The 25849-nt window shown below is 35.6% G+C and overlaps 2 protein-coding genes and 1 long non-coding RNA gene across 3 annotated transcripts; all 3 read left to right on the top strand.

The window, feature by feature from the left end:
* The first annotated feature begins 541 nt into the window (after window positions 1–541).
* LOC124636640 lies at window positions 542–2444 on the top strand. Its single transcript, XM_047172807.1, has 3 exons — window positions 542–629; window positions 1093–1295; window positions 2292–2444. Exons 1-3 carry the CDS (start codon window positions 542–544, stop codon window positions 2442–2444), a joined length of 444 nt encoding a protein of 147 aa, XP_047028763.1.
* Window positions 2445–3361: 917 nt separating this feature from the next.
* On the top strand, window positions 3362–5161 carry LOC124636043. The gene is made up of 3 exons (XR_006985095.1): window positions 3362–3490; window positions 4189–4335; window positions 5038–5161. It is a non-coding gene; the product is annotated as an uncharacterized LOC124636043 (long non-coding RNA).
* A 4444-nt stretch (window positions 5162–9605) lies between these two features.
* Window positions 9606–15288, top strand: LOC124643277 (U-scoloptoxin(19)-Sm1a-like). Its single transcript, XM_047182190.1, has 3 exons — window positions 9606–9738; window positions 10489–10635; window positions 15033–15288. The coding sequence occupies exons 1-3, from the start codon at window positions 9651–9653 to the stop codon at window positions 15164–15166; spliced, it is 369 nt and encodes a 122-aa protein (XP_047038146.1). The 5' UTR covers window positions 9606–9650; the 3' UTR covers window positions 15167–15288.
* Window positions 15289–25849: the final 10561 nt, after the last annotated feature.

The following is a 25849-nucleotide window of genomic DNA, read 5'->3' as shown; positions in this document are numbered from 1 at the left end:
TTATTGAAATTTTTTTAGTGTATCAGTTAAATTGATGTACAGGATGTTACAATGGAGTCGATCCTTATCATCATTATAAAAATTGTGCTTGTTCAGAAGGAACAAATTTTATTTCTGTCGATCTTCGTGATGGTTTTCTCACTTAAGAAACAGATATAATATTTTAGTTGAGAAAAAAATGAAACCGACTCAATGGAAAAAGAAACATAATTAAAAACAGTAATAAAAAAAAATGATTTAATGACCATAATCCTGTTTTCATTCTATATACTATCTCGTCAGTGTATTTTTTTAAAGGAGTATGTGTTTCTTTTTTCTTCAATACAAGGTGATGTCACAAGTTAATATATTTAACACCTTCTATAGCTACTAGAGAGTGTTTCAACTAAGATAGTTTCAACTAACGAACAATGGGTCTCGAAAGGAAGATGATGAAAATCTTTCTCACGAACCTTTGATAGTCTAAGAGCAAACATAGTTTACTATTTTGGGAACACATTCATTCATCTATCAATTTTGGATGGGAGCGGTCGCACTCAAAATGTTGCTCAAGATATGTTATCTTTTGCTCGTTGTGAATTGTTTCTGTTCTGCTGTTTGGGACCTCAACGAAGTGGAGATATACGGAGGTAAATTTAACATCATTACTTTGTACTGTATGATAGGCAGTTTAATTTCATAAGCAGTCTTACAAATAAGTGACAGTGACTTTATGGTATTTTTTTTTTGCCTTTTTTGCTCATTGACATAGGTTCTTTAAAGGTAGATATTGTGTAGTATAAGCGCATTCACACTAATGGATTTTTCACTCAGTGTTTTTGAGTGACATCGCCTGGTTCGTCAGAAAACAATTGACAACTACCAGGGCGAATGATTTAGATTTGCCTATTGACGCGCGAAAATTTGACCGCTAGGAATGCGCCCTGTTTTGCTACGCGTAACAAGAATCTGCCAGTGTGAAAGTGCTGGTTTAAACGTCATAAGACAGACTTTGTGCTCGCTCAGAACAAATTAACATGCTTGTCCGTCTATTGTTGTAAGATTAACTCATACAAAATTGTAATGTCGATTATTTATTTCTTGAAATTACAGCTGGAAAGGCCCCATTCTTCGAGATACCATGTATGCGCATAGGGGGTACATGTGCTCAATCTTTCGCCTGTCCTCCTGGGACGAAGGTGGGTCAGAGAGGCCTATGTCCTGAACAGCAGCGCATAGGCGTAGAATGCTGCAGACCCCGTGAGTTCCTCTTCATGTATGCCTTTTTTGAAATAAGAAGCATGCAGTTTGGCAAGGTAAAATTTTGGTGTAATTTCTATTGATTTTGATACGGAGCTCGTTGTGAAAGTTTTGAGAAATCAATTTGCGTGTGTCATGAGTTTTGTCGCTCTCATGTATTTGAAGGAAGGGAATATGCTGCTGTGTTTCGGTAGGAAACATTACAATGTAATAGGTTAACTCCTTGCACCAAAATTCAACCTTGTAGGAAACTAACTGTTTCTTGTTTCATTCTCTCAGTCTTCCACATGTTCTTTGATAAATTATACTTCTTTTATCTTTTCCCAGATTTCAGTCGGCATATCAAACTTCATAAAAAATGGTTGAGACGTACCCTGTACATGCCATGAAAAGTTTTTTTCATTTACGAACTTATATAGTATGGTTTTGACGTATTTGTAATCATCGATAAATTGGTAAACAGGTAAATGGAAGGAGGATCGAGTATGGAAATCCAGAATTGGACCGACACCTGCTAATCAAAATTTTTGAATTTTATTAATAAGATTAAGTAACTAAAATGATTATGAAAATCAGAACTATATGCCAATGTAGGCTTTGATTTGATTGGACCTTATCAACAATCTGTAATAGTCACCATAATTTCTCACGCCAAAACAAAGCAGTATAACAGCTAAGTTTGTAATAACGTCTTTCACAACGAGCTCTAGTAACTGTTCTAAGCTTTTCAACATTTTATTATTTCTTCGATTTGTTAAATAGAATTTCAACAGTGCTTTCACATTAGCGGATATTTGTCGCACGGTCTTTCTACGCACGACACATTCCGGCGGCAAAAATCGGTCGCTCGATGATAAGTATCATCTTTTGTACCGGTACTTAGTTGTCAATTGTTTTATGTAAACACACACAAGAATCCGCTAGTGTGAAAACGCTGTAAGTAAGTGACAACTTTGAGTAATATGTCTTTAAAGAAGATAATAATACTTCTGTCACTGAAAACCCTCGTTAAACAAATACTCTTGTTAAAGAAGAACTTTGTTCCAGTAAAGGGGGTAATGGGATGTCGAACTCAAATGGGTGAATGCATCCCATTGTCTGTCACATGCCCAAGTTACTTGTTATCAGAAGACGCCACTGGATGTGGGTATGACGAAATATGCTGCTTACGAAGGGGGAAATCACGCCTTGAAAAAAAGCCGTAGCTGGTTCTTGTTGAAACTTTTTTAAAGTAATTTTAAGGTTGGAAGTCAAATTGAAACTTTTTGATTGGAAGTCAAACTCAGCCTTCAAATTAAGATCTGTCATGTAAATAGAACGCCTACAGATGCATCTAGTTCTGTTTTTGTTATAAGTAGTTAAAATTATTTGTTTTGTGTTATATGTTTTTGTATTTAATTTTTGTCTAGTTTTTTTTATCAAATAAAGATTTTTTACGATAGCTGTTTTTTTATTGGTTAAGTTGATAAGGAAAGGAAAGTTTAAATAAATAAAATTGATCTATAATTTTGTGTTTTATTTTTTAAATAGTTAAATGATCTCTCTTCGATTCGTGGTACAAAAGGGTTCTTCTCTGATTCGTATTGTTACATTCCATATTAATTCTATAGCCATTATTTTAAGGCTGTGCTTACAAAAATGAAGTTATTTTGAACGACCTTATAAATTATAACCTGAGTTGAATAAACAAAAGAAGCATTATATGTAGATGATAACTGACTTCCGCCCATGACTTCGCCCGCGTCAATTTCGGTATATCGCGTTTCCGAGATAACTCAAAAGTCCGGGATAAAAACTATCCTATATTCTTTCTCAAGGTCAACTCTATCTCTGTACCAAATTTTATTAAAATCAGTTCAGTGGTTTAGACGTGAAAGCGTAACAGACAGACAGAGTTACTTTCGCATGTATAATATTAATAGGGATATAGCATCTATTGCCTATGGTATATAGTCACCCAAGAATGGGTGATGTCATACAGACCATTTATTCTTTCTTATAAAACAAGCTATTCTATTAACAACCAAAGTTTATGGATAAGGAAGTAAACACTGACTGATGTATTTATGAACAATTATAAACAATCATATAGACCAGTATTTTTCTATATTGACCCAGTAATCTTTTTACCTTGGTAAAGTGACCTGGTTAGACTAGGAAATGTTTTTCCGTTTCATTTGTTTTTCTATAATTGTGAATAGTTTATGGTGTTCGGTTTGGCATACAGCGAGGGTCAAGACCTGGTATAGTGGTAAGTTATTTTACTTTGGTAGTAGTCATTATATAACTGAAGTTTGTTGGCTATATCGCGTTAATCGCAGAAACTGCTGATCCAATTTGAAAAAATCTTTCAATGTTAGATAGGCTGTTTTTCGAGAAAAGTTATATAGGCTTTTTATATTGGTGCGCTAAGTAATTCCCACACGATGCGGTTGAATTGACAATCTTTTTTTTTTGGTTGTGCGAAATGTTCACACGGGATTAGGTTGAATTAACAGTCGCAAAAAAACATTGTTTTTGACAAGCCATTCAACGCAGTGCCACCCGTATCTAGAGTGAGCTGCTTCTCTCAGCTGAATAAAAAGCAGTCTATGCCCTGTCTCTCGCTCTAGACTATCTGTATACCTTTCATTTCAATTGGTTCAGAACCTTTTGACCTGACCTGTTCGGACTAGCATGTCAGCGTAGGACGTCTACACCAACAAGGTGGACAGACGACCTTATAAAGGTCGCCGGAAGATGCTGGATGCAGGTCGTCTCCAACAGGTATCTGTGGAGATCTAAGGGGGAGGCCTATGTTCAGCAGAGGACGTCCTATGACTGAGATAATGATGATGATGATAATGAGATCCTTTTGGCGAGCAACCGCAACAAGATAGAGATACTTCAAATTAATAGAGGTCATTATAAGTAAGATTTATAAGTCAAAAGATTAACATTTTCTTCCAGTAAGAAAGTCACCTTTCTTCGAACAGCCATGCGTACGGTTGCGAGGTTTCTGTGCATTAAAAGACACGTGTCCTCCTGGCACGGGGGTGAATCACAAAGGCTTGTGCCCTGAACAGCTGGAACAAGTCATGGAGTGCTGTGTGCCTCGTAAGTAATAAAAAACTATATTAAAAATATTTCGGATCATATTTTGGAACTGTAGGTCTGGAGTCAAATAGATCAAAATATTACAAAGTTCTAATTTACATCAAAACAATGGAAGAGTTACTTTTAGAGTGAAATTAATTAAAGAATGGAGATAATGTTGTAGCTTTCCAAGCTCATCGATAGATTGTGTTAATGGAAGGTTAGAAAAATCTGTGCATAATTTTCAGTTTTTACCTGCGTGCATCTGAGATAGCAGGCTTAAATGAAAGTTCACTTCATTATAAACCAATCTAAGAAATTTTATGGATAGTCCGATCCTAGTTTGCAATTGCAGTGGCAGCGGGGAAGGCGAGTACCGAAATCCCCTAGCTGGTGACATAAACATGCTTTTGAATAAGGCGCCCCATATGCGAAAATAGTGGGTGAGCTGGGATCACAGTGAAATTATGTGTTTTCGGTTGCCACTGTTGTTGGTGTGCCACTGTTGTTCCTTACCAAGGGTGTGTCCTGTATGGGCAAATCAACGTAAAAGCGAATGCAAAGGAATCCGAAGCGAATCCAAAAATAGTACCGTGATAATTCGCGTAGGAGATCGATTGCTTGTTGTTTCCGTGTCACAACGCGCCGCTTCGCGTTCGCATCTAGATCGCTCACGTAGGACATACAGTAAGCAGTCTAACCAAAATTATTCATCTGTTTCAGAAAAAAGAAAGAGCATGTGCTGTTTAAACAAAGGAAGGTGCCTTCCCAAAGTGTTTAAATGCCCCCAACGCTCTCAAGTACAGTTATATTATTAGGGAAAAGTTTGTTGTATTAAAAAAAATGTTTTAAAAGTTCACCTTTTGTTTTATTTCTCTTTCACCACCACAGCTTCGGCTTGCTGCCTCAGCCGCGGCGGCGAGCGTTAAAACTACCTGCGCCTCAGCTCGCAGGCCGCCTCGCCCCTCCGCGCCTACGCGGTTTTGAATTGCACTCTAGGGGTAGGGCAAACAAGACTACGTGGAGTCAGTTTTGCAGTGATTCGTTTTCAAAATTCTGCCATCTTAAAATAGAATATCAGGAACCAATAATCATTAATAAAGGAGCTTACAAAACTTTGCTCAAAGTGAACTATTTAGTAGTACGTTATGTATAACCTCACTTAGAAAAATCGATTCTATGTTAATATTGAAGTTGCCCTCTCTGTATTTCCAGTCCCTCACTTAGTAATGTAGTCGCTCGGATAAAATTTTAATATATGAAATGGATTTATCACAATTCACTTTTTGTAAGCTCGTTCTGGATTTTATTATTAATCAATATTCGTTGTTAGTTTAGTTAATTTTTCGCTTACTCAAATTCATACCGCTCAAGTTATTAATATAGTATGTCATCATCAGTCGCAAAGCGTTTTTTTAATCGCTCGTTTTATTATATCCTGTTTATAATTAATTGTGTTAGCACAAATTATGGTACACGTCGCCACAAACTGTTTTCCTCCAGAAATATGATGTATTTTTTGTAAATAGTAAATAGTTTAAGCAATTTTTTGTTGATTTTTATTCAGTGTATGACAAATTGCTGATCATTGAGGCATATTTGGTATTTTTATATGTATCTTTGAGATTTTTGCATTTGCCATCACAGTAGTGCGGAATTAAACGAAAAAAAAACCTTTCAAGCGTATATCATAACAATCAGTATATCTCAGCTAGTTTTAGAATACAGGATACAGTTTCCGCGATCTCCCACCGGTCCTCTGTACGGTAAAGCTTCAAAGTTAGATAGCTTGAAGTTGAGTCCCTAGATACAATGAACTCGAAACATTACTGACGTAGATGAAAGACAATAATATATTGTGTTATACTTCTAGTTAGAGGTAAATTAGCAGGATTCAAGTCATATGCAACACGGGGCTGCGGGATTGTTCGAAAGAGCTACCGCGGCCCTGGTAAAAGGCCTACGACGGAACACGACGGTTTTTAGTCAGTAAGAGTCTGACACACCCTCACCGCTGCTAACCCACAGCAGGAGGGGATAAATGATTTTTGACGTCGTTAAAAAAAATCATATGCAACATTTAGATTTCTAAACACCTTTGCTAATGTCATAATGAGATAGAAAAACTATAAATCTTTATGTCTTTTCGATCGTGCTGGATTACAATTCTATCGAACTATGAGAGAGAGAAAAGAGAGTGCATCTGTGTCTACGCAAGCACTTGTGGCTGATTCATTTTTTACCCATAGTGCAATATAACATCAGCTATTTTCATCTAATATATTCACTAAAACACCATAACAGTCAAATAGAAATCAAATCCGTTTAGAACACAAAACCGCATAATTTCATCTGTCTACAACATACAAAATGTAAAACATTTAATATTCACGCAATCACATAAGCAGGATAACCAATGGAAATCACCATAAAGTACATAATTATCTCGTGAATATTTTCAATATTGGATATGAAAATGTCATCGTCATGGAGGAAGAAAAGATGAGCGGAGATACCATAAGGCAGGTAGGTCAGAGGTCTTCATCATCATCATCATCATCATCCTCCGAGCCTTTTTCTCAACTATGCTGGGGTCGGCTTCCAGTCTGACCGGATTCAGCTTAGTACCAGTGATTTACAAGCAGCGACTGCCTATCTGACCTACTCAACCCAGTTACCCGGGCAACCCGATACCCCTAGGTAGGTCAGAGGTCTTATTGAAGGCAAAAGTAATGTACGGTAGGAGTGATCAGTTGCTAGAATTAACACGCGTTCAGGTTCCTTGTCAAATCAAGACGAATCTGTGAAAGATTAGCCTTCTTTGAAAATAATCTACATGTTCCACAGAGGGTGTATAAGGCAGGAGCTAGTGGCGTTCCTCGTCCCCCGAACACCCGCATTTTTTCGCGCTACTCTCTTAGGATACTGTGCGTTATGAGATCTCCACTAGTCATTTTGTTCTCCATGGTCATCATTAACTTTTGGGACACGTAATATTTTGCTCGGCCACAAAATCGAATTACGAATCTGTTTGTAACGCCTTTATGCTGTATAAGTAATATTTTTCTGATGATTGTAAATGAATTGGGATTGTAATGCGCTTCACCATTCATTTTTATATTTAACACAGCAAATCGATGAGATATTCTACTTAATGAGTTCGGTATTACTTGATGGCTCAACAATACTTATTATATACTTTGATTTTTTGTTTAATTCGACCAATATCTTTGAGTTGATCAGTCGTCTGAACATACTTTAACATATTTTTTGGTGAGAATATAAGTGATTCCTGGCAAGATTGGAATCATCATGATCCACTATTGGACTATTATCAAGTTGTCACCTTCATCAACAAAATCTTTATAGTTAGGCTTACCTAATACATCTTGAGGCCTTAACATCAGTCACATTCGTCACTAGGAAATTCCCAATAAATAACTTCACCTTCACTTAAAGGAATTGCCCGCAAATAACCCATTATGTCAACATCGAGCTGCGTAAGGAGTCTTGAGGACACCGTTCAAATCTGTTACCATGTAAAGACCGTCCGTTAATGTAGGTCAGGATTAGTCAGCAACTCTCGCTTAGCGTGCCTACAGACTGCAGACTAAACAGTCGGCCGATAGTTGCCAACATTTTTATTAATTCCAGCCAGTCTGAAAAGAAGTCAGTCTAATATAACATCTTTGATAGTCGTTACGGGTAGTCAGACACCAGTCATACCAAGGGGTATTGGGTTGCTCGGGTAACTAGGTTGAGGTCAGATATGTAGTCGCTCCTTGTAAAAAGCAAGCTGAGAGAAGCCGACCCCATCGTAGTTCAGAAAAGGCTCGAGAGACGATGATGTTTTCAGTCAGTCTGATACCGGCTAAATAACTGATCTTTGTAATATGAGAACTACCATTCATCTTGATACTGATTTATGAGCCCAAACAAACTATCGGCCGACTAAAAGTTTGCAGTGTGAAGTTACTCTTAATGATCAACTGAGTCATCTTTTTATATAAGCTCTGAGATTACATAATGGTGTTTTAAGACTGGAGTTTTGCTTGGTAGTGGTACAAGATTTTAATGAGGCAAAATTTTGACGGTGTTTTTTTTTTTGAGTTTTAAGGAATTCAGAGTCTGAATAATTATATGTTTAACTTTATTTTTAGTTTTTATTTTAATCAGAAAGACTAAACTTTATAATTACTAATACGGGCTGTTTAGTAAATTATCCACATAAGATTATTTTATATTTTTATTTCAATTAAGTTTAATCAGCTGATAATCCGGTTCTGTCAACTTAAAGTAAAAATGAAAATAAAGCCTTTATTCAAAATTCCCAGACTATATTATATTCAGTTTATTTATTGTCAGCAACTATCATTGGTCTTAGTATTAGGGTCCCGTTTTACCGTATGTGTACCCTATAAAGCAGATCACCTACTTTTGCGGTAGAGATCAGGGACATCAGGTATGCAAGTATAATTAATGTTAAGTTCAATGACCATAGAGAAACTAGTTTTACGCCTACAGATAAAATGTCTCTCGTCCAGATAATTATGTGACAGTTAGTAACAAGCATGTTGACTTGCTAATGACTAAGCCATTCAACTATATAATAATTCTGTAGTAAATAAAAGTGAGTTCATGTTTTTAACTCTGATTTTCGTATAATTAGATTAAGATTTAGACGAAACGTTGTGGGCTGATAAATATAAACCTGTACTATTTGAATATATCTGTGAAATCCTCTGTGACGCAACTAGTATTTGATACGTTCCTAAAATCAATTACGTCTTTTCTACAACCAAATATTCTTATAAGATAAAAATATTAAAGGAGTTCCAACACTTTGGTATTTTTACATCTTTTTCAGTCGTTAAGGGTAATCAGAAACCAGAAAGTCTAGTCCAATGACCAGTCTTAACAACCGGGGTATCGGGTTCCCCAGGTTACTTTGTTGAAGAGGTCAGATAGGCTGTCAATCCATGTTAAAGAAGGTATATAACGGCTCGACGGATGCTGACGATAGTACGCATGTGAGTATAATATTTTTAGACATACCTAACATTAACGTTACACATATCTACGCCTATGAATATCTCACCATTGTCTTAACCTTCCTCAAAAACCTTTGTCAAATTAAAACATCCTCTATAACGTATCGTAATCATAAGATAATACAGGATGTGTAATATATGTAGGTTATCATTTCTCACGATATATATGTTAATATTGATCAACTTATACCAGTTATTGGCACTAAGTTATCCATTCGTCTTAGAAAGTTAGACAAGAGAGGTCGTGTTACACGAAGAACCTCCTTTTTGGGAAGTCGGTCAAAAATGTTCTTCAAAATTGTGATTTTGGTGTCTTTGATAAATTATGGTGTGTCGGTTCTGAATGAGGAGTTCGAAGATGCGGCTGCGAGTTGTAAGTTTTTTTGAGTTTCAAACTTTGAAATTGGGAACCTAGTGAGATTTTAAAGACTTTAAACTGGATTTTCTGCACTAAAACACGCCCATGACCATTATTTACGCAGCTTCAAGTTTTTTTTATTTACTTATTTACACTACTCTTGAAGAATATCGTCTATTTACTCCGTTATGTAATGTATCGATAAATAATCAGCATTAACAAATATGGGTTTATTTACAAACATTGCTCAATGTAACTGGTTTATTTCTAGGTTAGTTAAACAATATTGTTTCATAATACATACTTGAATGAAGATGTTCTTACAAAGATATTTCTAGAACAATAAATATTATTTTATGTGTCTGTTCTAAGAGGAGTCTCAAAGTTTATTTTTTATGGTTCAGAAAAAAATATTAAGTTATCAGCTATGTAGATATTTTTTATGGTTTAACAATTAATCTTAGTGCTTGCCCGTAAATATGATAGGATCGATATAATACTAGCATTCTTTCGAAGATATAACTAGCTGCCACTACCGGTCTCGTGAGAACAACTCTGCGCGCCTATCTAAAAAGTATTCTGTACATTCCCTACTCCGTGATCCTGTGCCTTTCACCGACAAATAGGCTATACCACTGAATGATTTTCCAAATTTCTCCTTAATTTTTCATGCTCGTTCAAGGAAATAAATTACCTCTTCACTGTTATTAGATTAGTACCTATAGATATTAGCTTAATCTTCTTACATTTCCAATTTCATTTCAGCGGGCAATGCCCCATTCTTCGAGTTGCCCTGTATGGTGGTGGGTGGTACTTGCGCCAGATCGGTGGCTTGCCCAAAAGGCACGAAGGTCAGTGCTAAAGGATTGTGCCCCGTACAACAAGAACATGGGATGGAGTGCTGCAGACCAAGTAAGTCTATAGTAAGTTTTTAATCGTTCTTTTTTACGGGCTTTCGGTGCTTTAAGGTGATTTTAATCTAAGTTCTATCCTACTTACAGCCAGTTTCTTCATCAAAAGTTAAAGCCAAAGTAAAAGTCAAAGTAATGTCTAAAGTAAAAGTAACGGTTAAATTCAATTTTTCTATGAATTTTGCTGTCACTTTAGCCTTGAAAAAACGAATTTGACCGTCACTTTGACTTTAGACATTACTTTAACTTTAACTTTTGATGAAGAAACTGGCCGTTAATGTTACAAATGCGATAGTCCGTTTCTTTGCTAAGCTTTCACGCAAGAAAGACTTAGCCGATCATCATGAAACTTTGTACACATACTCTTGGTGGTACTAGAATGAACATAGGATACTTTTTATCAGCAAACCACGCGGGCGAAGCCGCGGGCGGAAGCTGTCCATATATAAAAAGAAAAGATGTGTTTGTTGTAGACGCATAGGTTCCGGACACTGAACTGATTTGCATAATTCTTACACTGTTAAGTAGCTATATACTAATTACGCCGAGGGCTATGAAGAAATATAGTTTTACACTTAAATATTTGTCAAGAAATTCTTAGGTGCACTGCACATAGAAGGTACATTCATGAAATATTTGCTGTGTATTATGATAACTTCACTTTATTTAAGAACTCAGTTTATTCTAGGTACTATCAATACTAAAGCACCAGTATCTGGATGTTTTTATTGGAAACTAACCTCTTTCATATTTATTATAACTACAACCTGGTATTATTAAGAATATTGACATTGCTCGAATCCAATGTTATTATAATATTATAATTACTTATACAGGGTGTTTGGCGCATGGACCGACACAATTTTTTGGGGGATTCGTGAGGCCATGTACTAGTTTTCACTCATAGACCCAATGTCCTATATGTCACTGTATTCGAGATACGATTTTTTTTGTTTGTTTTTAAAAATTACCGGAACTATCACCTTTAAAACGCTATAACTTTTCAGTCTGTTGTCGAATTTACACCAAATCACTTTCATTGCGTTCTCTGATGTATTATTATTCCAAATAAAACATAAATTCATAGCACTAGATGGAAAAAAAATACTTGTTGAGCTTCCAAAGTCTTAAAAATGAAAAAACGTATGAAAAATGTCAAATTCAAAATTAATTATAAAAAAAAGTAAAAGCTTTTATGAACTTCATTTAATAAAAAAAAAATGCCTACTTAATACCCTTTCCAACGATATGCCACATGGGTGTGAAATCATTAATAATGTCGTCACAAACCTAAAGGTACACATTAACCAGTGCCAGGGTAATGAAAACACAAAAATGTTTTAAAATGTTTTAATTAAATTTAAGTTATAAATTATGTTCAAAATGACTGCCTCTGTTGCGAATGCATGCACGGCATCTTTTTCTAATTTCTACAGTCGTCGTCCTCAGTCGCATTTCTGCTTTCATAATTTCAAAGGCGCAATTTATTCTTTCGATTAAAATTTCTCTTGTGGGTACTTCAGTCGCATACACAATTTCTTTTGCACGGCCCCAGACATAAAAATCCAAGGGCGTCAGGTCTGGTGAACGTGCAGGCCAAGGAATTGGGCCGCCTCTTCCGATCCATGAATTTGGAAAACAGTTGTCCAAATGTTCTCGCACGTCTCGCTGGTAATGTGCTGGACAGCCATCATTTTGGAAAATAATTGGTTCTCCATCTAATACTGGTAATACCAATTCAGGTAAATCTTCGAGTAAAAAATTCAAATAATTTTCTCCGGTCAGGCGCTCTGGTAAGAAATGTGGACCGATCAGGTGTCTTCCAATAACCCCCGCCCAAACGTTTACACTAAACTTAGTTTGAAAGGAACTTTGTCTTTTCTTGCGGGGATTTTGTCTTTTTTGCGCCCAATGGTGAAGGTTGTGGAGATTCACAATTCCCTCGTGATTAAAATTGGATTCATCAGTCCACAAAATTCTTTTTAAAAAATTTGTATCATCTACGTCCGTATGCATCATAAATCGGCAAAAATCGAGCCGTCTCCTGTGATCATCATCTATGAGACCTAGAACAATCCATTAAAGACTGGTAAAAATTCACTTTTTGAATGGCAAAAACTAACATAAATTTAAAAGATAAAATTAGAAAAAATAAAAGTTACTAGGTATTTATTTGAAAAACGAACCAGTAAAGCTACAAGGATATTTGTAAACGTTTAAAATAAGTGTATGGTTAAAACCATTTTAAAATACAAGTTTTTTGGGTGCAAAATTTCAGCACAATAAGGTCGAAGATAACTGGTTCAAAATTTAGTTTTACGATTTCGCCTGATAAAATAAATAAAGTACTTAACGTACCTTGAACAGAAGTGTAGTGATACGCATGCTTTCCATTTTCCCGAAGAACTGACCAAACTTTCCAAACCGACAAGTGAAGTCTTTCAGCTACAACTCGAATACTTGTCGTTGGATCCTCATCAAAAGCTTGCAAAATGCTTTCATCAATTACAACATTATGTTGCCTCACATTAACGCGAGGCTCTTGGAAATTTATGTTTCCAGTCTCCCTCAGACGTCGATAGGTTGTAGCAAACGTCTCGTGGTGTGGTATACGCCGGTTAGGATAACGCTGCTGGTAAATTCTACGCGCTTCACGAGCGTTACAATTAGCGCTGCCATATGCCAACAACATGTCAGCATACTCTTCGTTGCTGAAGTTAGGCATTGTAACAAGCACGGTGAATACACCAACAGTTTAACAGAAAAGTTCAACAAACAAAACTTAACAAAAACAAACTTTAACAAAAAACAACGAAATAGGAAAACGTGAAATACACGGACACTTCCGATAGCAGAGATAGTCAAATCTCGACTAAACAAGGATCACATAACAAACTCCAACCCAATGATAGACAAAGACAAGAGATATTTTTCATGCGTAAGAAAGAGACAGGCAGTTTACCTGCCAATTACCTGCTTACCATTGTTCTATCAAACGGGTTCGTTGTTAGAGACGTTAGAGTGCGTGTTCGTTCCTGCTCTGATTTTGACGACATTATTAATGATTTCACACCCATGTGGCATATCGTTGGAAAGGGTATTAAGTAGGCAATTTTTTTTTATTAAACGAAGTTCATAAAAGCTTTTACTTTTTTTTATAATTAATTTTGAATTTGACATTTTTCATACGTTTTCTCATTTTTAAGAGTTTGGAAGCTCAACAAGTATTTTTTTTCCATCTAGTGCTATGAATTTATGTTTTATTTGGAATAATAATACATCAGAGAACGCAATGAAAGTGATTTGGTGTAAATTCGACAACAGACTGAAAAGTTATAGCGTTTTAAAGGTGATAGTTCCGGTAATTTTTAAAAACAAACAAAAAAAATCGTATCTCGAATACAGTGACATATAGGACATTGGGTCTATGAGTGAAAACTAGTACATGGCCTCACGAATCCCCCAAAAATTTTTGTCGGTCCATGCGCCAAACACCCTGTATAATTCTTAGGCACAACTGCTGTCTATTCAATTGCTTTGACTATGATAACCTATTGTATTTGGTTCTCAAGTTTACATCTATAGTACGCGCCACGACTCAAGACCGACAGAAAATTCTGGAACAATCTTTTTCCATGTGATGATATCCTCCTTGCCGACTATTGGCCACGGCAGATGTTCTTATGTAAGGATATTAGCCAACTGCGCAGGACATAGTGCACAAGCATTTGTGGAGACATAGGTGCACTCACTATTCCTTCACTCTCATAGCCCGATGAGAATCCAATCCGACACGATCGGAGAGAGGTCAGGAGCAAGACCGAGGCTTACGTGCTCTTCGATACACGGGTGTATCAATCACCAACTTTAAGGCTCCGGGCTGCTTTGTGAAAGTTTCTAAAATGTACAAAGCGATTTCGGCGCGACCCGGGAATCGAACCCTAGATCTTGAGTTAGTGGCGTGGACTATACTTAGTCAAAATATTGTAGTATGTATAGTGAAAACCCACTTTTGTTCCTCCTAGAACCACGATACTACCCACCACCACCTAGGGTCACGATTACTCTTTTGAACGATCCCTCAAAAATATGTTATCCTTGGTCCATTTTTTTACATTTCAGAATGCTCTTGTGTACGAAAAATATGACGAGTATTTCTAGAAGTTGAGGCGTCCTGTTCATATATTATTATGTACGTAACTCATTAAACATCGAGTTTGGCTTGTCATTTATTTTACGAACTTTTTGAATACAAAAAGCGAGTGTTAGCACTCACGCAATTTGAATGTTATTACCCAATTATATAAAACTTTCTGAACATAAATCAGTACCTAACAAAGATAGCTAAGTTTTAAGTTTCCCAATACATGTACTTAATATATTTTTTTCTTTTTTCAGCCCTAGTTGAATTGAGGTGTTCGTCAAAAGGTGGCGAGTGCGTTTCGAGCTTTTTCAAATGTCCTATATCTCTGAGAATAAGCGAAGCTACAGATTGCGCTAAGGATCAGACATGTTGTGTTTATGTCAAATAATTTATTTATTTTGTATAGTTTTAATTAGATAAGTAAAAATGTTTGACTGTTGTTAAAATGTTGATAAACCTATAGTTAAGGAAGGATGAAACGCATTGTTGAAATAAAAATTGTCTGTGAAATCTTGTTTCTTTTTCATCATTGTACAAATCAACGCGGGTGAAATCATTATCCTCCGAGCCAACTATGTTGAGTTCAGTTTCCAGTTTAACCGGATTCAGCTGAGTACCAGTGCTTTACAAGGAGCGACTGCTCCTTGTATCTGATCTCCTCAACCGAGTTACCCGGGCAACCCAAGACCCCTTGATTAGACTGGTATCAGACTTATTGGCTTCTGACAACTCGTAACGACTGTCAAGGATGTTCAATGACAGAAGGGACCTATAGTTTTACGTGCCATCCGAAACGCAGTCATTCGGATGGCACGTTAAACTGTCAATAAAAATCTGTCTGTGTAAATCAACGTAGGTGAAACCGTGAGAAACAGTTAGTTATTTATAATAATAATTCCTACGCATAATATATGTACCTACGGAATAATTTCCAGAAATCCCTAAGGCATTGTTTTCGGTTGAAATAATGTGGTATTTATCTACGGTAATACGTAGTAGTTGTTATACTAATTAAGCAAATTCTATACGAATAGTTGTTATTATCTATACTAATATTGTATAACTGAAGAGTTTTGTGTGTTAAGTTGATTTAGTTCAGGGAAAGGGATATAGGAATTATATAGAAAAAAAAAATTGGAAGAAAGTAGTGACGTTTACATTTGATATTGATTGCAGCGAATAAAATAAGTATTTTAAGTTAATAAATAAAATGAGTAATTTTAGTTAGTAACTAATGATTTGGCTGGCGTCTTCAAAAAATCAAAATCAAAATCAAAATCAAAAGTCATTTATTCAAAGTAGGCTGAAAATCAGCACTTTTTGAACGTCAAATCTACAAAAGACAGCCCCCAAAACGCCCGCCCTTCACCACTTCCTATGTGTTTTTGCTGGGAAGAAGAAGTGGTGGAACAAACTCCCCAGCAACACAATTCTGTCTGTATGGTTTGAAGAACCGTATACAAAAAAATAAATAAAAATATCACTCAAAATTATACACATAAATTTGTATAAAAAAAAAAACAAGTAAACATGTAATCATGTTAGCTAGTACACACCTTTCTCATACCTATTACTCAAGCAGCTACAAAAAAAAAAAAATGTCGGAAAAAAAAAAGAGAGAACATAATGCCTCCATTCAGTGAAAATAGGTATAGTTTTAGGGCGTACTCAGCGACATGCGAAACACGACGTGTTTTTATATATATAATATATAAAAAAAAAAAAAAAACAAATTTACAACATAAACAGTGAAAACGGTGAACTAGGACTACTGTTCAAATCAAAAGTCATACATATTATATTACGAGTCAAGAAAATATGTAGTCAGCAAGACGACCTGGTACCACAAGCAGCACCCGTTCACGAGCATAACGCGAGGATCAGCCATCGCCCCCCTCGCACATTTTTGAGGGAGGGAGGCAACCCGACCACCGACGCTACCGCAAGCAATACCGTCTAAGGGAGCATGACGACTTGCAACCACATAACAAGAAAACAGTTAATACTAATAGTTTTACAGTCGCTAGTAAACCATTTACAAAATTGCGAAACAACTCATCGTGAAAACAGTACGATGGTGATAATCTGTCTGTATACATACAAAATGGAAAATGTCACGTATAAAATAAAAGTAAATCACATCAACTATCAATGATAACTCTTGAAGCTGTCCGGTGTTTAACATGAGGACCAACTACTCTTATCGTTTAGGTAATCATTTACAGTATAGTAGGCTTTCTTCGACAGAATAGATTTGACTTGGACTTTAAATTTATCAAATGGCAATTCTAGTAACGACTGAGGAAGTTTATTATAAAATCGTATACCTAGCCCCTTAAATGTTCCATGCACCTTGTGAAGCCTGTGAATGGGTACGCACAGTTTATGCTTGTTAAATTACTGCCTTTTACTTAATTAATCGGGTAGGTACCCGTCACTTAATTTTTTTTCAAATTGGAATTTAAGTTTCTAAGATTAGCGCCTTCAAACAAATACACTCTTTAGCTTTATGATATAAGTATATATTTACAGAAAATATGACTTTATTTATCCAAGAAAGTTAAGTCAACATTTAAATTGAAAACTTCAGTTCAGAATTTGTTTTCCTTATAATAGGTCGGCCTCAAAAAAAAGTATGTTGACAGTCTAAATTTAGATACAGGAAACTCATTTTAACAATTACACCTGTGAGTCCCACAAAGTACGTTTTCGAGATAATAATGAAATACTGAAGAGAAATACATACATTACCCATTTTCTGAGAAACTTGAGGTTTACGTTACAAACATCAACCTGTATAAACAATTTGTGTGTGAATGTCACGTAAGGGGTGTTTTATAATTAGGTATGTTATGACTAGCTTTGCCGTGGGAACTACATACCGCATCTGGGTAAGCATTTCTATGATAGCCTTTTTTAATAACTGGGCTAGATAATGCTGAACGTTTTTTCAAATCGAAACAGTACCCGATATTGAGGCGCTTAAGTAAACCACTTCTTCAGATTCCAAGTAGCTATATAATTGTCTATACTAATATTATAAAGAGGAAAACTTTGTTTGTTTGTTTGGTTGTAATGGATGAACTCAAAAACTACTGGACCGATTTTAAATATTCTTTGACCATTAGAAAGCTATATGATCTGCGAGTAACTAGGCTATATTTTATCTCGGTGCGGGCAGTAGCTTCCACGGGACGTGGGTGAAACCGCTTTAAAACGGCTAGTGTTCAATAATTTGACTTAGTAACAAACTATATGAAAAAAAGTTACCACACCTATCTCGACAGACTAAAGCGTTTTATTATCAGCCTAAGATTCTATAAATTGTGTGTTTTCTACACTGAGGATTAGCATAGTACCAATTTGCAGACGATTCCTTACCAGCTACATTTGCGTCAAAATTTTTACACCAAGCCTATCCTCCTAAAACTGAATGTTCTAAATAATTCTACGACGCTAATTTGAATAGCATCACCCTGTACACAATATAATTAGAGTGTAACAAACACATTTTCGTTGTCGGTTAACGCTGGGCTAGACATTGTGCGGTCACGGCGAACGAGATCACGCTATTTGCTTATAGCTGGTACACTTGACGACAGAAAACTTGACCAAAGACTCTTTTAATAATTTATCCATCCATCCATCACAGCCCCTAGGTTGTTCGTCTTCGGACGTAGGCCTCCTTCAAATCTTTCCCTTTCTGCCTACTTCTTGCCACTCTCATCCAATTTGGTCCGGCTATTTTGGATATGTTACCGACCCATGTACATGTATTAATAATTTATACTTTGTGAAAAAAAACGGTACGCAGGCATACTTAATGCTACACGACATTTTCTACCAGTTGACGGTCGGTTTAAAGGAAGATAAGTCAAGTTCAAGTCTTATTTTAAAAATAAAGCCATGTCAAATGTTAATTAATCTTTGTAGCATGTGGGCGTTGGATTACCAAACTTAATGAAACATTCTGTGTACAAAAAGGAAAATTGGAGTGTATTTATTTTTAGCCTGCAAATGAGCCATTTTATTTTTAACACAATGCCTTCCGGGAATCTTTAAAGTGATAACGCAACATTTGTTAATGATAATGTTTTTTCCCTCAATTTTAGAATCATTAATTCTTATTATCAGTATTAACATATTTATTGACATATTTGTGAGAGATAACTGTATTGTACCAATAACATACCCCACACAAAAAACTTCAATTACCCTAATTGATATTTTTGCAAGCCCAAAAGAGCTTTACACTGAATTCGGAAACAAAACAGCATCTGAACCATTGTTTACATTTTGTGTCCCATTTCCACCGGCCGCACGTGTATTTCAAAACAATGCATGCAGCCACCCTTTTGTAAGGAAGACTAAAATATACATAAACACGTCAAATAAACATTAAAAGCCCGAGTGACGTGTTTTAGTAGTATTGTTCCAATTGTTGGGTAGATTTGTTGGCAATTAAGTGTAATGTGGTAATTAGAGTTCCGTTTTTAGGCTTCGTGTGTATTGATGTGTTAATGAGGTTATTTTTTTTTAGATATTAGCGTCTGAAATCTACTACTATAATAAAGATAAAAATGGTTTGTCTGTTTCTTCGTAACCCAAAGGCTCTCTTTCACTTTGGAAAGCTAAACTCTTTCCGAGTAACATAGGCAATATTTATTAACATAAGATATACATATATATATATTGTATTTCAAAATCTATTACAAAGTCCCTTAACGTTTTCGTACACTATTGTCTAATCAACTATTCATACAAGTTAGTGCTAATGAGATTCCTAGGAAAACTTGAATGATATTTGATTTGAGTTCTGACTATCTTCAATTGTTTAGCGAGACATAGGTACCTATAATTATAGTTGAAATTATTATATGTATGTCTTACTTGGAACTATTACATAATATTTGGCACGTTGACAAAAGGGCCAGATGAAGAGAACACCTACAAATCTAAATTAAAATTACAACGTGACTGTCTATCAGCCAGTTTCTTCATCAAAAGTTAAAGCCAAAGTAATGTCTAAAGTAAAAGTAACGGTCAAATTCAATTTTTCTATTAGTTTTGCTGTCACTTTAGCCTTGAAAAAACGAATTTGACCGTTACTTTTACTTTAGACATTACTTTAACTTTAACTTTTGATGAAGAAACTGGCCGTATGTGTAGTAAAGGGAACTGCCGTAGCTACCTACTGGGATAAATGGCATTGGATATTTTTTCAAATACAGTACAATCCATTCCTAGTTTTTGTGAGAAAGATTAACTAACAAACTACACATGCAAACTTTTACGATTATAATTTGTTGTTTTAATTTTATTTACTTATTTACTTAAAAAAACTACCAATAGCTTATGTGCTTATAACCTTATCTATACAATTTTAATATGACTTTTGCTTATACAGTAACTAGTTTCTGGTTAAACAGAGCATTCACAAAAAACAAAGACTTTTTTCACAAATCGAGCAAATTCATCGCAAAATCTAGTACACTATAAAGTGCACCACATTTTTATTTAGTGAGTTTATAACAAAATTCTCACTACAGTTCATAATGATAACTAGTAGATGTGAAACGTTGAATATAAATGCGCTCTCAGCCCGTGTGCATATTTTTGCCAAAACTGCTAACGTTAATATTTCATGACGTGACGGTACACTAAAGAGTAACACTTTATTATGTTTGAATTTTGTTTTTGGACTCTCTTTTGTTTTTTGGTTTAAACTGGAACAAACTCACATTCTATTCGAAATTTTAATTTTCAACCTGCTTTGCAAAAGGAGGAGGTTATCAATTCGTATTTCTTTTTAAATTCACAAATGATGAAACTCAACTTCTCCATAGCTTTGATGAAATTGAATACATAGTAGTTCCAACTTGACAAAGTTTCGTTAATCTGCTATGTTGTGAATATCATGTTAACTTCGTTACAATGGCAAAAAAATACTGTAACGAGTAAGTACGGCTAGAGTAATAAATTACCCACACAAATACTATTTTCATTTTAATCCATTAAAACTTCATTCTATCAACCATATTCCAAGAACTTTACTAAAGTCAAAATCTACAACACGAAACTACGCCAATCAATACAGTACAAGTTTCCAATAACCAATCCCTCACAAATCACCAATCCAATTAGTGCAATCGTCAAATTGAAACAAAGTGCAGTTTATCAAACTGTCGTCTGATTTAAAAAAAAACGCTAGAAAAAAAGCATCATGGAGAACAAAATGACTTGCGGAGATGCCATAACGGAAAATCTCCTAAGAAAGTAGCGCGCCATAATGCGGGTGTGCGGGAGACAAGGAACATTAGTGTTGACGCCTTCTTTGGGCTCTATTATTTCTTGTAATACCAAAAACCATTGACAGATGTCTCACAGAACCAGAACGCCACGTTAGTACACTCGTAACTGATAGTTTTGTTCTTGTCCTCGGTACTTATTTGACCTAGAAATAGGCGCCTGACCTACCTGCATTACAACATCTCCGCTCATTTTTCCTCACTCCGTGAAAGCACCAAGTCATTCCGTTGAAGATTTTAATTCGAGTGAAAGGAAACTTTTCTTGTTTCCAGCGAGTTTCACGCGAGGAACCGTCCCTGATTAATGGTACTTGGCTGAAGATATAAAACGAACGCCCAGCTTGCTTGTGTTTAAAAAAAAGTTTTTACACAAGTCACCAAATTGTGACGTCATTGTTTTTGATGTGTCACGTGATTTTGGGAGAGGTGGCAATATTGACGCAGGTTCGAATCGCGTGAGACGCTTGTTAGTGCAAGCCGTTTGAATTTTTGGGAGCAACTGTCTTTTTTGTTTCTTTTTGTGACTGGTAGAGGCAATTCTGAGTGTATCTTCTGTATTTCATTTTTTTCCCTTTTTTTATGGATATAACAAAACGTGGTGACATTTCTACAGCAAACAGTGTAAGCAAATATAAAAATCGTATGAAAGTTTAATTTAGAATTAAGTTTAACACTGATTCACGAGTTTCGAGGTGAATAATTTCGGTATACCAAACAACAAATAATTAAGTAAGGTATCATTTAAAGTTATGCAAACAGCCTAAAGTCTAAATGAAAATTTCGTGTAGATATAAACACTGAAGACTGAATACAGTTAGTCTGTTCAAATGTAGCAAGGATTTGATTTCCTAGATACGCCTCTGAACAAACTTGCAATTAGCCCAAAAGCCTAACTGAAGATACATTTACGTTCTGAGATAAAGCTGGTATGTACTTTCCCTCTTATGTATTTTGAGTTGCGTAACCACTGCGCAAATTGGTTAGGTAGGACTCACCATAGATGCTGTTTATAATTCAAATTACTTGTTGGTGTTTGTCATATATCTATACTAATATAATATAGAGAAAACATTTGTTTTGTTTGTATGTTTGTACCCAAAGGGCTCCGAAACTACTGAACTGATTTGAATAATTAACTTTTGAAAAGCCATAATTTTCAGCAACATAAGCTATGTTTTATCCAGGCAATAGCTCCTGCGAGGCGCGGGTGAAAACAGATATTTTTTAAATAAAGCAAATTTTCCTTTACTTTTTTTGATTTTTTTGGCAAAAGCGTTGAGATAACAATTCTCTCTTCAATAAAAATGCATTCACACACTTTATTTAAATACCAAATATTTCCATCACTTTTGCAAGCAAATCGACGACCATCTCTGCATACATTACCCAGCAAAAGGCGGGAGAGAGAGGAAGCCGAAAAAATATTCAAAAAAATAACAAAGTCTGCACGTGCCGCTAAAAACTTTCTATAGTTTAACAGTTTTCAGAATAATTTATAGAGTCGTCGTTGTGTTGAAATCTGTGTCCTTTTTAGATCTATGAAGTTTTGATGTGAATTGCTAGTAAACTATTTTTTGAAGTACATATTACATACAAATATAAAGATGTTTAGGTACACCTAAACACATATGAAAACATACATGTTTTCCTGGAACTACTGTCGCCGGTATAAAACATAGCCTTTTTTACTCGGGACTTTACAAATCTGTGCAAAAAATTTTCAAGCCTGGTTAGTAGTTTTGGAGCCTTTACCTACAAAAAAAAAAAAACTACGTACAGAAAAAAAAAATCCAAATGTTCAGCAGTGGACGTCCTATGGCCGAGATGATGATGATGATGAAACAAAAAATGTTTCTTCTTTATTATGTTTTATAGGTAAACTACGTCAAAACTGCTTAAGGATGAAAGCGAAGATTAGTAATCCAGTTGCCGCACAGGTTCTCCTAGGATGCGGGTGAAATCGCGGGTCTAGCTAGTTTTATCGCGTTGTGTGATGCGGCCCACACGCATTTCGGGTGTTCAAGCATTGATGATGTCCTCAGTTCATACTTATACACATGAGTATGCTCCATTTTACTCCACTAAAAAGTTATAAAAATCTTAACAGGACTATCCAATAGAATCCTCACCTATTTATGCGTTATTCAAAGCAACATGTTAGTTTTGTACGTGACTCCGGCCATTGCCAACACAATTCTTACTGAACTTATACTTACTGCGTAGAATAGAGTGGTGCTGTGGTGCATGTAATGTTTTTTGCAGCTTGAATAGGGATATATGATGAAAAAATCTTAGTAAAATGTTAAGGTTCTTTGGTTTGGAGATGGATGTTTTAAATTGGCGACTTGACCAAGCAGAAGATGATAGTTTGTTTGTTGAAAGCGTCAGACTCAGGAACTTCAGGTCCAATCTGAAAAAAAAGTTATATAGCACATTTAGCGAGGAAGGAAACAATACTGTAATTAACGTACTTATTTACACTTTTTTTAATACAAAACATAAATACATACATAGAAACACTATATCGAAACCAAAATGGCCATCCATACACATGCAAGATTTTTTTTACTTATGCGGGAATCGAACCCGCAACCTTTAGCGCGGCAGGCAGGCACACACAACCACAACGTAATCGAGCACTTTTCATCTAATTCAATATGACTATCAAATTGACCAGTTCTACGTTGGATTCTAAATTCTCCAGATATTCAGCTGTCATAGGTATTTGCGATAACAAACATGGTTCAATCAAACACACTCTCTGAGGCGTGACGTCTTGTCCGAGTGGGGACGACCATAAATGGAATCGAACTTGGAATATGGTAAATTTCTGCTTCAATGATTTATCAATCACGTAAGACAGCTTTGAGATTTCACTATCTAATCTAAGCTAATATTGTAGCAAGAAAAAATGAATTGAAAAAAAATTACCCTATGGACTCATTAATTCCTAAACCAATTATTTATAGGTAATTCTATTGCGAAGCTACACTATTAAGCAAACATAGACTCCATTTTATCCGGGTACGAGAAAAAGTTCTCCTGGGACGCGGGTGAAACCGGCAGAAACAGCTAGTCGTTTTTAATTTCATATTTCAACATAAAACCTCCTCGGTCAAAAGCAAATTCCAAAATCAAAAATTCAAATTGAACAACAAACACTTTTATACAACGCATTCTATAACGTTCCATTCGATTTCACCATACGTAAACGAACATTTGGACTTTTATTTACCCGTTTTCTAGATCCGACCACTGGCTAGATGTGGCTAGACCAATGCAGCTTGGAACGGGTAAGTCATTAGTGCTGTGGTAAAGCTTATCCCGTATTTTCTGCAACAAGTGTTAGTGTCAAAATTGTTGGTGGGGTATTGGGTTCTGACGGTCTGTTTATTTTTGTTTTAGGGGTATTTGTTTTATTAGAGGACTTGCTTGAAATGAGTTTTATTTGTACCTTACTGCCAAGAAGATTATGTTTTTTGTGCGTATCTTTTAAGCATGTAGTATTTTTTATTACCACAGATTTTCGAAACGGCCAGATGGATGTCGACAATCTGGGTATAGATAGGTTTGTATAACCAAGTGTATTTAGAGATGTCAACCAAAAAATAATGGAGCGGCCATGAGATACCATAGATTAAGTACTATCTTTCTTACTTTTATATAAGGAGTTTCTTAATCATAGCAAGACTTGCTGGTTGGACACGACTTTTGTTCTCTCCTTTTTTAAGTAATTTGTACATTTGTACCCAAAACACTTTCTTCATTTCACTTTTAAACGTCTAATGGGTGCCTAATTCCTCATCTACATTCCGAGTCTCACTTATCATTCCGAATTCAACACATACCAACAAGCAGACATCAGGTGTGCCATTAATAATTGTACTCGTAATTATAACGTTAGATATTAATAAGCGGAATCAGCTGTGTGGAACATTCGGTAATCATGTTTAAACAGCACCACAATTTCCATGCGTCACTGGTTTTTGTGTATGTTAAGTTTGCTAGGCGTTACATTGGAATACTCGAATGTGAGGTGTGATCTGAAAATTGATGCGTGGTTTCCATTCAATATTAGCCTAGCCTAGTCTTTCCTAGCCTTTCCCCAGATTTTGACTTTTGATGGCTTGTGAGAATTCTAAACTTGAGTTTTTATTAAATGTGATGTCTGAAAGCTAGTTCCACTTTTGCAAAAAATCTATAGGATTCTTTAGTTCCTTAAAATTCAGGAAAATATGTTGAGTCACGGACAAGAGCAATTTTTATGATTAGCATTGGATGAAAAAAAAACACAGTAGAGCAGTTTGAGTTATACCCTAATCCTAAACTCCCACAATATTTTCAAAACTTCCGACAATATTTCAAACTCCAAAATTATAATCTTGGCACAAAGTAAACCAAAACAAGACTAATCTAAAGCAGCTCCTTTTAATTTAGACGCCGCGCCGCATTCTTAGAGTTCCTGCACAGTGCAAACTTTTAGTCGGCCGATAGTTTTTTTACGCTCATAAATCAGTATAAAGATGAATAGTAGTACGCACATTATAAAGATCAGGGATTTAGTCGGTCGATACCGACTGAAATCTTTGACTGTAGTCAAGATTTTCTTTAAAAAAATGTGTGTAGTACATGCGTCACAAATAACCTCGAATATATGCTTTGATTTGATATGATTTTCCAACTATCCAAAAATAGCTGTCAACTGTCGGCCAACTATTTAGTCTGCAGTATACTGGGTGCTCTTAAGAGTTCTCGGGAGGTAG

This window comes from Helicoverpa zea, chromosome 2 (genome assembly GCF_022581195.2).
Source record: "Helicoverpa zea isolate HzStark_Cry1AcR chromosome 2, ilHelZeax1.1, whole genome shotgun sequence".
Classification (NCBI taxonomy): domain Eukaryota; kingdom Metazoa; phylum Arthropoda; class Insecta; order Lepidoptera; family Noctuidae; genus Helicoverpa; species Helicoverpa zea.
Note: the sequence above shows the minus strand (reverse complement) of the source record. Positions and strands in the feature narration are given on the sequence as shown.